Source organism: Chelonia mydas, chromosome 10 (assembly GCF_015237465.2).
Source record: "Chelonia mydas isolate rCheMyd1 chromosome 10, rCheMyd1.pri.v2, whole genome shotgun sequence".
NCBI lineage: Eukaryota > Metazoa > Chordata > Testudines > Cheloniidae > Chelonia > Chelonia mydas.
The window spans coordinates 16,117,011-16,131,012 of record NC_051250.2 but is presented as its reverse complement, the minus strand read 5'-3'; the positions used below and the strand labels follow the sequence as shown (position 1 = coordinate 16,131,012).

General features: G+C 41.8%; 1 protein-coding gene across 2 annotated transcripts in view; it reads left to right on the top strand.

Moving 5' to 3' along the window:
- METTL9 (methyltransferase like 9) overlaps positions 1 to 14,002 on the top strand; it is a 40,296-nt gene that overhangs the window by 7,863 nt on the left and 18,431 nt on the right. For both annotated transcript variants that reach the window (XM_037911729.2, XM_037911730.2), the window contains exons 2-3: positions 5,086 to 5,276; positions 8,578 to 8,787. In XM_037911729.2, coding sequence (XP_037767657.1) covers positions 5,086 to 5,276; positions 8,578 to 8,787 — 401 coding nt within the window. The remainder of the gene's footprint in view (positions 1 to 5,085; positions 5,277 to 8,577; positions 8,788 to 14,002) is intronic.

The following is a 14,002-nucleotide window of genomic DNA, read 5'->3' as shown; positions in this document are numbered from 1 at the left end:
TGAGCCATAGCATTAAGGGGTAGGCAGGATCTGCTAGGATCACACTGGGCATATCGACTTCCCCTACCATGATCTTCTGGTCAGGGAAGAAAGTTCCTGCTTGCAGCTTCTTGAACAGGCCAGTGTTCTGAAAGATGCTTGCATCATGCACCTTTCCGGACCAGCCTGTGTTAATGTCTGTGAAACACCCATGGTGATCCACAAGCTCCTGGAGAACCATTGAGAAATACCCCTTGCGATTAATGTACTCGGTGGCTAGGTGGTCTGGTGCCAGAATTGGAATGTGCATGCCATCAATCGCCCATCCGCACTTAGGGAAGCCCATTTGTGCAAAACCATCCACAATGTCATGTACATTGCCCAGAGTCACGGTCTTTCGGAGCAGGATGCGATTAATGGCCCTGCACGCTGCTGTCAACACGACTCCACCAGTCGACTTTCCCACTCCGAACTGGTTAGCGACTGATTGGTAGCAGTCTGGAGTAGCCAGCTTCCACAGTGCAATTGCCACGTGCTTCTCCAGCGGCAGGGCACCTATCATTCTCATGTCCTTGCGCCACAGGGCTGGGGCGAGCTCATCACACAGTCCCATGAATAGGAGTACTTGTGGCACCTTAGAGACTAACCAGTTTATTTGAGCATAAGCTTTCGTGAGCTACAGCTCACTTCATCGACGAAAGCTTATGCTCAAATAAATTGGTTAGTCTCTAAGGTGCCACAAGTCCTCCTGTTCTTTTTGCGAATACAGACTAACACGGCTGTTACTCTGAAACCAGTCCATGAATGTGGCTTTCCTCATGCGAAAGTTCTGCAGCCGCTGCTCGTCATCCCAGACATGCATCACAATGTGATCCCACCACTCAGTGCTTGTTTCCCGAGCCCAAGAGCAGCATTCCACTGTGGTCAGCACCTCCGTGAATGCCACAAGCAATCTCATGTTGTAACTAGTATGCGTGGCGAGATCAATGTCACACTCACTCCTCTTGCCTTTGTAGTTTAAGGAATAACTCCACTGCCACTTGTGATGTGTTGGTCAGTGCGAGCAGCATACTGGTCAACAGCTCAGGATCCATTCCTGCAGCCCGAAAGAGGCAGGGCAGGGCGCGCAGTACACAAACCGTTGAAAGATGGCGCCAAATGTGGAAGGAAGCACAGGGATTGCTGGGATGCGAAGCAATGCATCACGGGGCATTGGGACAGTACCCAGGATGCCCCGTGGCCCCTTCCGCCTTCCCACAAGTCTTAGCGGCAAAAGAGAAAGAGGTGCTCTGTGGGATAGCTGCCCAGAGTGCACCACTCAGAATAGTGCCACAAGTGTGAACACGCTATTGCGCAGGCAGCTGTCAGTGTGAACACACAACAGCGGTTTTCCTTCGGCGCTGTAACTGCTGGCACTGTAACTTTGTTTACTAAGGGCACATCTACACTTGCAATCTTAATGGTGCACAAGATGGGAAAAGTATCCTCAACTTTGATGATTAAATTAAATCAGCAGAAATTATTCCACACGCACGCAAAATATCTGAGTCATTGTCACTGTCCCTTTTGAAAGACGTAGACCTGTACTTTGAATAAAAACTGGTAGGACTAATTACAGGCCATCTGCTGCTAGTAAATTTCCTTCATTTTACCTTCATGACCCATGTTATTGAGAGACATCTTCTCTGTCATGTCATATTTCCGTCAATCTCCCCCACTAAGGAATTTAATAAAGAAGCCAATCAACAATATAACATCAGAGCAAATTCAGAGCGATAACAGGGAATCTCAGTTTGCGTAATTTACTCCCATGTCTCTTATGCTAATGTAAACATTCTGGCTTGCTTGCTTATGCCCCACTCCTGTAGCCAGATCTGCACAGAGCCATGTTGACTTCTGCAGGGGACCACATTGGCACAAGTCTGCACTCTTGTCGATTGTTATTTCAGGATTGGGACCTTATGGTTGTATCACCTTATCATGAAACTTGCATTCCCCTTTCACATTACTTTTGGACTTGGGCAGTTGAATCTAAAAGCTTATCTACATTTGGAGGTTTTCAGGATTTGCTGTTTCTGATTAGGTACTCCTGATTAACGAGATGTGTGGATTCTCTTATTCCAGAATTAGTGCCCTATTCCAAATTAGTTTAATCCACTTTGGACGTGAGTTGAACTAATTTGGAAAAAGACTCTTATTCTGGTATAAGAGCATCCACACATTAGTTAATGAGGAATGAATAATTAATCCACTTTTAATTCACACCCTTTCTTATTCCAAATTAATTTTCATGTGTAAAAAGGCTGCGCCGTCCGTGCTGAAAGGCCAAAAGAGAACAGTGAAGTAAGAAAATCACTAGTAAGAGGGTGTGAATTACACTTTATTCCAGCTCCTCAGTTTGCAAATTACATCAGTTTAGACATGTTAAATTGGTAGATGTAGGTGCAAGAAAGACTTGCATCATTCTCAAATTTAGCTCATAATGGATAAGAACAGCAGAACTAATTCTGGACGTTCTTGGGGTTATACTGTGCTCTTTTTTTTGTCCCCCATCCCAAACAGAGTATTAAAGCAAACCCTGATCATGAAAAGGCTGAACAATTAAATTTGCTAGCTTTGTGATGGAAACTCTTTGATATCTTCTTTGGATCTGGCAGATATGTGCCTACAAATTCTGATTGGTTGATGCCTCAGGAGGTTCTTAAAATTTCCCTCATCACAGTTTGGTGTATCAGCAGTTCTGAGGGTCTTAACAAAGATTTTCATACCAGTAATTGGCTTTGCTGAGGGTTTGCAGTAATTTTTAACAGGAAGATGGCTCTTTACCCCCAGAGACTTTAACTTCTTTAAAAGAGAGACCAAAGCAAAATTCCATCTGAAAACTGCTTATTCTAGGATCTATTTGTAGGCACATCTTGAATGGAAAGTTTAGCAGAAGAGCGGTTTGGTCACAGGGAATAATACTTAAAGTCACCGATTCCACAGGTTTTAGAGTTCCTAGATTAAGGGCTATCACCAGGCCTTGATTTTAATACAGTAGGGTGCTGGAAGGTAAAGGTGGTCACCCTGATCAAAGTAAACAAGACCAAAATATGCAGAGCAATCTGTCCTAGTGGCCGTGTATTGTAAAGGTTCTGAGTTTGGCAAAATTGTTGCAACCTCTGCATATTAAGGGGTGTGGGATTTAAGTGTGGTGCTGCAAGCTATGGAGGAGCAACCTTTTGAGCTTTTAGAATGCATTCCTGATTGTTGTCACCTCCGGGACAAGAGTTTCAAGCTTGGGTCCGTATCCATAGAAGAGTAGAGTTTTATGTTTGCCAGGGGAAAATGGATTTAGAGACTTCTGCTGTAGTTGCACCAAATGTTCATTTTGTTTCTCATAAATTTCAGGATTTCTATATAGCTCTCCAAGTCTTGGGAAATTTTGGTTGTGGGGTTGAGTCTCTACATCTGGCCATTCCATTAGTAGATTGTGCAAATTGTAAATGTGTGCCATCTTGTCCTTCCCAGTGGTATAACTACCCTTCCAGCCCACTGAGTCCTCTTTCTTGTAGAATGGAGTTCTTCTGTGCAGTCAGGGTTGAGCCATGAAATTGGGGCCCAAGAAAGAGCTGGGATAAAGCTGAGCAGGAGGGACTGAAAAGCACGCCTCCTTTATTTAATCTCTCCCTGATGCTGCTCCCTTCCTCTGTCACTCCCATCTCCCCATTTTCCCTAGGCTTGTGCAACTGGAATCATGATCAAGCTGAACTGTGCTCTCTCTAGACATAATGCTGATCCTAATTGGCTGGAAGGTGGTGGTGGTGGTGATCAGTAAATGAGGTTCACTTTCACATCTGAGAGCACTGTCTTGCAGCGCTGCCTGTTCCTGCTGGCACAAGAAGCTGGATTTAGTTCAGCATTCAAACCCAGGGTTCCCTGGGTTTGGTGGTGCACTACCTCTAAACAACTGCTGTCTTGAGGTCTTTTATTAATGGTTCTACTTCGCTCATAGCAGGTCCTGGCTAGACTGTGCAAATGACCTATTTAGCAGGCTTTTTTTTTTTTTGGCTACATTCATCTTAATTATTAACAGGGAAGTATGAGAAATAAGGTTTAGAGCAAAGACAGCATTGGAGGACTCAAGTAGGAATGGAGGACAAGAAGAATAATACAAAATAGCTAGTAATTAGCAAGGATGGAATTGCATGGTAAGGTGTAAAGAGCCAGTGGATGTGTAGGTGATAAATATTTAATGGCATGGAAGAATGAGCAGAAGTAGTGGGGAAATAAATCAGTGATTGTTAATTTAATAGTGGAAGGCAAAAATCGAGAATACAGTCAGAGATGTCACTGAAGCAGAGAAGCAATGCCCTGGTTGCAACTAGAAATGTCTTATACAGTTTGTGTGGAAATGATTGTTGTTAAATAGCACATGATGAGAGGAGCTCTCCTATCCATATTTCATTTGTCCACCAGGCTGAAAGGATAGTGCTGCCATTTACCTGATGCTAATGTTTGCTTTGCATGGCAAAACTTACCTATCTATTTAGTGTTTTTAATAGTGATGTCAGGAAGAAGCTGTATAGCATAGCAGTAGTCATTTAGCAAGATTTGTGGACCAACTTGTTGGTACCAGAATAGCAGGAAACTGTCAGTTTTGCAAGGAGTGTTCAAAGGTAACATATAGAGTCAGTGGAGAGAGGAAGGGTATTGGCTTGCAATATAGATTAGATACTTTATTTTCTTTCCAGGGAAGGCATTGCGGGTGTATTCCTGAATTCCGTTTGGTAGGAGGCCCCATGAAGGGCTGAGTGATTGAGTTAGAAAATGAAAGTTACCCATTGGAGTCTAATCATTCAGCTGTTTTTATAGAAGATACTTTGTGAAATAACTGTCCAGAGTACTATGTAAAATGCAGTTTTAAAGTATTATTTCTTCAAGATTAGTCTGCCTGCGTTTGATTACAATCCAAATCTAAATTCATCTTGAATTTATTAGTCTATAGAGTTCCTAAATTTATTTATAGAACAGCTTGATATTGGTCAGATATGATTTTCATTATTTTTTGAACTACTGTTTTTTATTGCTTAAGTTTTAAAATGTTGTTCCTTTCTTTCTCTGTAGTGGTACATGTGCAACACAGAGCAGTTGTGTGAATCCCTTCAGCCTATCTTTGTCCAGAGTTACCTTGACCAGGGAACACAGATCTTCTTAAACAACAGCATTGAGAAATCAGGCTGGCTCTTTATCCAGCTCTATCACTCTTTCGTGTCCTCAGTTTTTAGCCTGTTTATGTCTAGGACATCTATCAATGGGTAAGTGAAAAGGTGGTACTAGTTCAGTTTTTTGTAAACGAAGATAGGATAAGAAAACTCTGGATTTGGATTTCCAGGTGCTCCGTCCTGCCACTTGATGCCCCGCCATGCAGAGAGTAATCAGGTCTTTGCCAAGATACACTTAGCTTCATTTTCTTCATTCTGTCAAATGCATCTAAACTACCTTTATGTAAATTATTTGATCTATGTATTCAGTGACATTTTACTAATTTCAGTTAGGCTGTGATAAAAGAAAAATGTAAATATCTAGCAGGTCAGAAAAGCCTGTACCTTTTTAAATTATAAAGAATCCTACCTCCTATTTAAAAAAAAAAATTGGCAAAAGAAGATCATGGGACTCTAAATTAGAACATAAGGGCTACTTTTTCTCCGTTTCCTCCCAAATTTACCATGGAGTGGGGGTGCCCTCCTCGTGCTTCAACAGTTATTTCCCCCCACTATTTTTACTTACCTTCCCGTCTCTAGCGAGCATATGTGGTGGTGACTATTCTAGTTGAAGATGGTTGAATGAAACCATCTCTGCAGCACAACCCATGACAATAGCTCCTGCATTTATTGGTGAGATTGCTGCAGAGCATTTGAAAATTCTCCTTCCACTTTCCTTTCAAGGCTGCGTGCATTGCCTCTGTAGTTCTACTAGGAATGGAGCAAGAGACAAGATACAGAAACCTAGCCTAGATTTCGTGCATAATACAATGTGGAACAGTTACCACAGGGCCATGGGCTTAGCCTCAAACCCCACTCTGGAAATCAGTCTTTTTGGGTGTCCACTAGGGCTCAGTGGGGAAAAAAATTTTGTCCCGTGAGAATTTTTGAGATTTAAAATAATTTTCCTCTCCTGAATCGGGACAAAAGTCAAAATCTCAAACTTTTATGAATTGATAGTGTAAAAAAACACCACCACCCAAAAACCTTCAGATCTAGTCAATTGAAACATTTTGTTTAAATTCATTTTGATTTCAACTTTATTATTTAACATTTTTTATTAACTAACTTGATGATGAAACAAATTCAAACCGAAAAAGTGATGTTTTGATAATTTAATTTTATACACCACATGGGATGCTTGGAGGCCTAAATCTATATTAAAGCTTTTGTGGTACACTTAGGCTTGTAAAATTGGTCAGCACAATATTCAATGCTATCTTCTAACCCTTAAAACAGTGGTTTTCAAACTTTTGTACTTGTGACCCCTTTCACATAACAACCCTCTGAATGCAACCCCCCGCCCCCTTTATAAATTAAAAACACTTTTTAATATATTTAACACCATTATAAATTCTGTCGGCAAAGCAGGGTTTGGGGCAGCTCGCAACCCCCCATGTAATAACCTCATGACCCCCCTCAGGGATCCCGACCCCCAGTTTGGGAACACGTGCTTTAAAATATAAAATCTATTTGTGTATCATTTTGTTTCTGGGCAGTCAAGGAACCCATCCCAAACAAGATGTCAAGCTTGACTGGTGGGTATCTTGGCTAGGACTTTGGGGGAGAGAGAGTGAGTGAAGAGAAGCTTATTAAACAGACAAACTTGGCCAATATTATTCTGTTGGTCTCTTCCTTGATTGGCTTCAGATGGACATAAAATTACACAGTGAACCCAAATTCCAGATTCTGAAGGCTGTTCATTTGGTATCCTCATTTCTGCAGACCATACAAAAATTCCCTTACTATTACAATCTCTTCCCTTCCCCATCCCACTCCACCACAATCAGGCATATGTCCAAGTTCACCTCAGGTCTGATGCTTTGTGGAGAATGCATTTTATTATAGCTACATGCTTGACTTTTTTTTTTAAACTTCCCTTGTTTGGCTACACAGTATGATCTGAGAATAGTGTCTGGCTACTATGGCTAGAAAAATTATCTTTCACCTTATTTTCCAACCAGATGTTCATGTGAGCTTTCCTGTGGAGTTCTTAGTTACTTGTAGCTTTATATATAGGTCCCTTTGGTCTCCCCTTTTTCCTTTCTCCCCCATCTTTCTTTTTCTCAAACGCTTTCTAGTGCTTTGAATGACACCTCACAGTGACTTTAGGAACAATAGCCATGAGCCAATTATACAGTGTAGACTGATATAAATGTACTGCAAGAGGGCTCTGCTTATATGGGCTGTACTCTATATTTAACATCCCCCCCTTATCCTCTGTGCTAGAAATTTGACTGATGGTTTCTTCTATTTCACTTAATTCAGTGTGTATCCATTACTAATAAATTCTACCTTTCCTGGGTGACTTCTTTCTCACCCATCATCCTGTTACATCATCTTTGCTGCTTATTCTCTTTAGTTTCCCTGCCCTTGCTCTTGATCATAAATCTCTATACTGCTATGGCCTATTTGTACTAGTCATTGTCTTTCCTAAGTTTGACTTCATACCTCAAGGTAGACAGAAATAATATTCTTTATTCCCCCTTGCATCTGTTACTGACCAATTCTTTCTTCCCCATCTGCTGTCCTAACTCTTTCATCCTCTGAACTTCTGTCACAACAGCTGTAATCTTACAATATATACTCTTCAAACAGTCACAGGTGGAGATGTCATTGACATGATCTGTAGAGAATCCAATTGTCACCTGCAGCCAGTTCCTTAATGAATTGCTCATTTTCTATTCCACATCCTTTTCTGTCACATATAGGAGCTTCATATAGCAGCCTCGACCACTGAAGTTGAGTCACTACATCATACAGTTCTAAAAATAATCCTTTTTCTCTCCCACTGTTCCAAACATGTTACCCTGCCTGCTTTTCACATTTCTTCACGGGCTTCCTTTCCATTTCCACATAAAATTCTTCATGCTTTGTGCCTACCTACATCTCTGCTTTCACCTCCTATTTCCTCTTATTGGGTCCTTCAGGGCCAAATCCCACTTGCTGTGCTCACATGAGGTCAGTTGCCTGTTGAAGCCAGAGAGTCATCTCATGCAAGTACAAAGAGCAGGATTTGGGCTTTGTCTCTTCTTCCCACTCTTGGCTTTGTCCCTTTTTTGTATGACTCCCTTCTCTTAGAACTGCATCCCTCTTTCCAGGAACCAAATGACTTCCCTCTGCCCATCAGATTTCTTCGTAAAGCCCACACCAATGCTATCTGCATGCATTTGTTGTTTGATCTTTCAACCTGCGCATTGCATTTGTCTAAATTAGATTGCATATTCCTCTGAGCAGGGACCTTATCTGTTACTTGTTTGAAATAATTTACAGAGTGCAATAGGAGCATCGAGAATTTAAAGTCTTCCCTGTTTAAGTTTGCACAAAATCAGACACTGCCATCTTTACATTTCAGGTTGCTGGGAAGAGGCTCAATGTTTGTATTTTCACCAGAACAATTTCAGAGACTACTCAAAATAAACCCAGAGTGGAAATCCCACAGACTTCTCGATTTAGGGGCTGGAGATGGAGAGGTCACTAAAGTCATGAGTCCTCACTTTGAAGAAATCTATGCCACTGAGTTGTCTGAAACTATGATATGGCAGCTTCAGAAAAAGAAATACAGGTATTGTACTACATAGGTTGACTTGATGTAATACTTGATGTGAAGGACGTAGCAACTGCCTGTAATATTTTATGACTATTATGTGTTCCATCTATTTTATTATTGTCTTGCTTGCTATATGATTTCAGGGGATGATAGTTGAGGCATGAGCTGACCTGCACATAGACAGGAAGGCAGACAAACACCATTTATCAATACAATGCAGAGAACAACGGCTTTAAAGTCTATCCTGACCCCCACAATGGGGTGCATAAGAGATGCAGGGTGACAAAAAGAAACAGGTTCAAGAGATATAGACTGGCAAAGAGCTTTGGAACTGATAAATGGACAGCTCTGAGACATGAGAGAGACAGGGATTTCAGGGAAACAGACTGAACCCCAATTCTGAGAAGTGGAAGTGTCTGGATAAGTGAGGCACATCTAAGCTTTAGGTGAGACAGTTATGCGTGTAGACTTTTTGTTGTTTTAAAGACTGTTGTGCTGTGTTTGCTTTTGTTGTTGTGCTTTGTTTGTAGTGTTGAGATTAAACACTGTTTTGTTTTGAAAGTGTTGCTTTGTGGAACTCTAATCACAGCTCTTGAAAGGAAGTCTTGCAGGTAGCCGAATCCAGTCAGGCCTGCTGAGTAATCAGTTAGTGCACAAGGGACTATATCTCAGGAGCCAGTCTAAAGAATGGGGGAAGTGTGAGGTTCCACCCCAGAACAGGTGAATGCAAGAGGCCTAACACCTGAAGGGTCGCACTCTCAGAGACTGAGAGGAGACCAAGATGTAGCTACTGTGACACTTGAGCTTTGCTATTTCTCCAAATTGTATCAAATTTAATACCAGGGTATCACATTTCTGTAAATATTTTTATGTAGTAATTCCAAAGAAGGTCCAAACTCAGATGTTTCTGTGGTGGGGTATATAAAGCTGTCCAGTGGTTGGCTGGGAGAATGTTAATTCTGTCTTGCCTAGAGGAGTGGAAAGACCATATCTATAGGCATGGCTACACTTGGGTTTTAGTTCGTACGAACTCGAGTTAGTATGGATGGAAAAAGCTTGCATACACATGTTGCAAATGCTTAAAGCGCACTAACCCCCTGTATGGTGTGAATTTTGCAGTCCTCTTGCAAAGTGTACAAAGTTTGTTGCAAATTGAGTTAGTGTGGACTGTTTGTGTGGACGCCATGCTGCTGTGGAGTACTTTGGCAGTCCTCCACCTGCTATCCCACTGCTTTGTGGGCATCTGTGATCCACCTGCCTGTTTACCTGTGTACCCTTCGCTGCTCTGGGGTCAAATTGACCAGATGTCCCCTCTTCTGTTTAAAAAACTTGACCAGGGCCAGAATTTGCTCATTTGCTGCTGGATTCAAATGTATCAGTATTAATGTGATATTATCCAGAAGTTGTACAACATTCCTCAAGCAGCTGCTTGTAACCGTGGTGTAGTCCTTGATCTCCTCACCATTTGAGGACAATCAACAGTGCAAGTAGCTCTTGTGACAAGCCACAGCAATAAGAAACTCTTCAAGGAGATCTCCAAACAGATTGCCAAAAAGGGTCACAGCTGGAACGCCTTTCAGTGCCATATAAAAACCAAACAGCTAAAGCAAATGTTACAAAGATAGAACAGAAAATCCAGTGCTGTCTCTTCAATCTTCCTATTTCTTGAGGAGCTGGACAAGATTTTTAGTTGTCATGCCACTACAGAGCCCAACGCCTGCCCCCGGTATAGCAGCCTCTAAGCGACCACAGTGCTCTGTCAGCCTCTGGCAGACCTGCAAGTGACGCAGGAAAGACTTCTATCTAGAGGAGTACTAAATCTCCTCAGAAAAAACACAGCTCTAAGAGATCTGCAGTATTGGAGATCCCAAGCCAAGAGCACTAAATTGAAGTCCTTGAGCTCATCTAAATCACAAGGTACCCATTGATCAGTACCAAAGAAGCATGACCGAGGTTCTATGGGCTCTGCACCAAAGAAGTCAGTACTGCCTGCAGCATATTTAATATGTTGACCAACAGAGCAGCAAATATCAGCACCATATGCGCTGCCCTCGGTGCTGCAGGCCTCTACATTCACAGTTCACCAGGTTCCTGTGCAACCTCACCTGATGCTGCAGGAGTTCAGATTTTCCAGGGATTTGTTAATCTCCTGTAAATCTGAATGTCCTTTTATTGAACTCAGTTAGACTTCTGCTATCTTTGGTACCTTGCCTATCACCAGTACTGCCTAATACCCTTTTACTCATGCGTACGGAGAGACAAACCATCACTCCTCCTTCATCTCCTCCTCCATTAGACTTTGTAGATGAGAGCTCTTCAGACTCTCAAATATCTGTTCAGGGCTCTTATGATTATCTGTCTAGACTAGACTCTCCTGAGCTTACTCCATCAAGGGATACTTCAAGGCTCACAAGGCCCCAACTTCCTCAGCATCCTCCTTGGTATGATGAATCCTGGATCCCTCCCCTGTTCCCATATGGCCTCTCAAATGACCACACTGGGATCCTGGACTGCATACTATAGTAAAGAACAAAATTGTCAGACACCTAGGTGAACATAATTTGTTGGGGAAGAGTCAGCATGGTTTTTGTAAAGGGAAATTATGCCTCACCAATCTACTAGATTTCTTTGAGGGGGTCAGCAAGCATGTGCACAAGGGGGATATAGTGTACTTAGATTTTCAGAGAGCCTTTGACAAGATCCCTCACCAAAGGCTCTTAAGCAAAGTAAGCTGTCATGGGATAAGAGGGGAAAGTCCTCTCATGGATTGGTAACTGGTTAAAAGATAGTAAACAAAGGGTAGGAATAAATGGTCAGTTTTCAGAATGGAGAGAGGTAAATAGTGGTGTCCCCCAGGGGTCTGTACTGGGATAAGTCCTATTTAACATATTCATAAATGATCTGGAAAAAGGGGGTAAACAGTGATGTGGCAAAATTTGCAGATGATACAAAACTACTCAAGATAGTTAAGTCCCAAGCAGACTGCGAAGAGCGACAAAAGGATCTCATAAATTTGGGTGACTGGGCAACAAAATGGCAGATGAAATTCAATGTTGATAAATGCTAAGTAATGCATATTGGAAAACATGATCCCAACTATACATATAAAACAATGGGGTCTAAATTAGCTGTTATCACTCAAGAAAGAGATCTTGGAGTCATTGTGGATAGTTCTGTGAAAACATCCGCTCAATGTGCAGCAGCAGGCAAAAAAGCAAACAGTGTTGAGAATCATTAAGAAAGGGATAGATAATAAGACCGAAAATATCATATTGCCTCTATATAAATCCATGGTACAGCCACATCTTGTATACTGAGTGCAGATGTGGTCGCCCCATCTGAAAAGAGATATATTGGAATTGGAAAAGGGCAACAAAAATTATTAGGGGTATGGAATGGCTTCCATATGAGGAGCGATTAATAAGACTGACTTTTCAGCTTTGAAAAGAGATAACTAAGGGGAATGTGATAGAGGTCTATAAAATCATGACTGGTTGTGAAGAAAGTAAGGAAGGAGTGCCAATCTATAAAAAGGGAAATAAGGACAACCTGAGGAATTACATACTAGTCAGATTAATTTCTGTACCTGGAAAAATAACCGAGCAAATAATTAAGCAATTTGCAAACATCTAGAAGACAGTAACATGATAAATAATAGTCAGCATGGATTTGTCAAGAACAAATCATGTCAAACCAGCCTCATAGCTTTCTTTGACAGGGTAACAAGCCTTGTGGCTGGGGGGGAAGTGGTAGACATGGTATATCTAGACTTTCGTAAAGTTATGATACTGTCTTGCGTGACCTCATCAACAAACTAGGGAAATGCAACGTAGATGGGGCTACTATAAGGTGGGTGCATAATTGGTTGGAAAACCATTCCCAGAGAGTAGTTATCAGTGGTTCACAGTCATGCTGGATAACCCCATAACGAGTGGGGTCCTGCAGAGATCGGTTCTGGGTCCAGTTCTGTTCAATATCTTCTTCGGTGATTTGGATAATGGCATAGAGAGTACACTTGTAAAGTTTGCGGACGATACCAAGCTGGGAGGGGTTGCGAGTGCTTTGGAGGATAGGATTAAAATTCAAAATGATGGACAAACTGGAGAAATGGTCTGAAGCAAATAGGATGAAATTCAGTGAGGACAAATGCAAAGTACTCCATTTGGGAAGGAACAATCAGTTGCACAGATACAAATTGGGAAATGACTGCCTAGGAAGGAGTACTGCAGAAAGGGATCTGGGGGTCATAGTAGATCACAAGCTAAATATGAGTTAACAGTGTAATGCTGTTGCAAAAAAAAAAAAAAAAAAAAAGCAAACATCATTCTGGGATGTATTAGCAGGAGTATTGTAAGCAAGACATGAGAAGTAATTCTTCCACTCTACTCCACGCTGATTAGGCCTCAACTGGAATATTGTGTCCAGTTCTGGGCTCCACATTTCAGGAAAGATGTGAACAAATTGGAGAAAGTCCAGAGAAGAGCAACAAAAATGATTAAAGGTCTAGAAAACATGACCTATGAGGGAAGATTGCAAAAAGTGGATTTGTTTAATCTGGAGAAGAAGACTGAGAGGGGACATAACAGTTTTCAGGCACATAAAAGGTTGTTACAAGGGGGAGGGAGAAGAATTGTTCTTCTTAACCTCTGAGGATTGGACAAGAAGCAATGGGCTTAAATTGCAGCAAGGGCGGTTTAGGTTGGACATTAGGAAAAACTTTGTAACTGTCAGAGTGATTAAGCACTGGGATAAATTGCCTTTGGAGGTTGTGGAATCTCCATCATTGGGGATTTTTAAGAGCAGGTTGGACAAATCTGTCAAGGATGGTATAGATAATACTTAGTCCTGCCTTGAATGCAGGGGACTGGACTAGATGACCTCTTGAGGTCCCTTCCAGTTCTATGATTCTAGGATTCTATGAAAATGAAGTATTTTTTCACACAATGCACAGTCAGTCTGTGGAATTCCTTGCCAGAGGATGTTGTGAAGGCCAAGACTATAAAAGTGTTCAAAAAAAGAACTAGATAAGTTCATGGAGGATAGGTCCATCAATAGCTATTAGCCAGGATGGGCAGATATGATGTCTCTAGTTTCTGTTTACCACAAGCTGGGAATGGGCAACGGTGGATTGATCACTTGGTGTTTACCTGTCCTGTTCATTCCCTCTGGGGCACCTGGCATTGGCCACTGTCGGAAGACAGCATACTGGGCTGGATGGACCTTTGGTCTA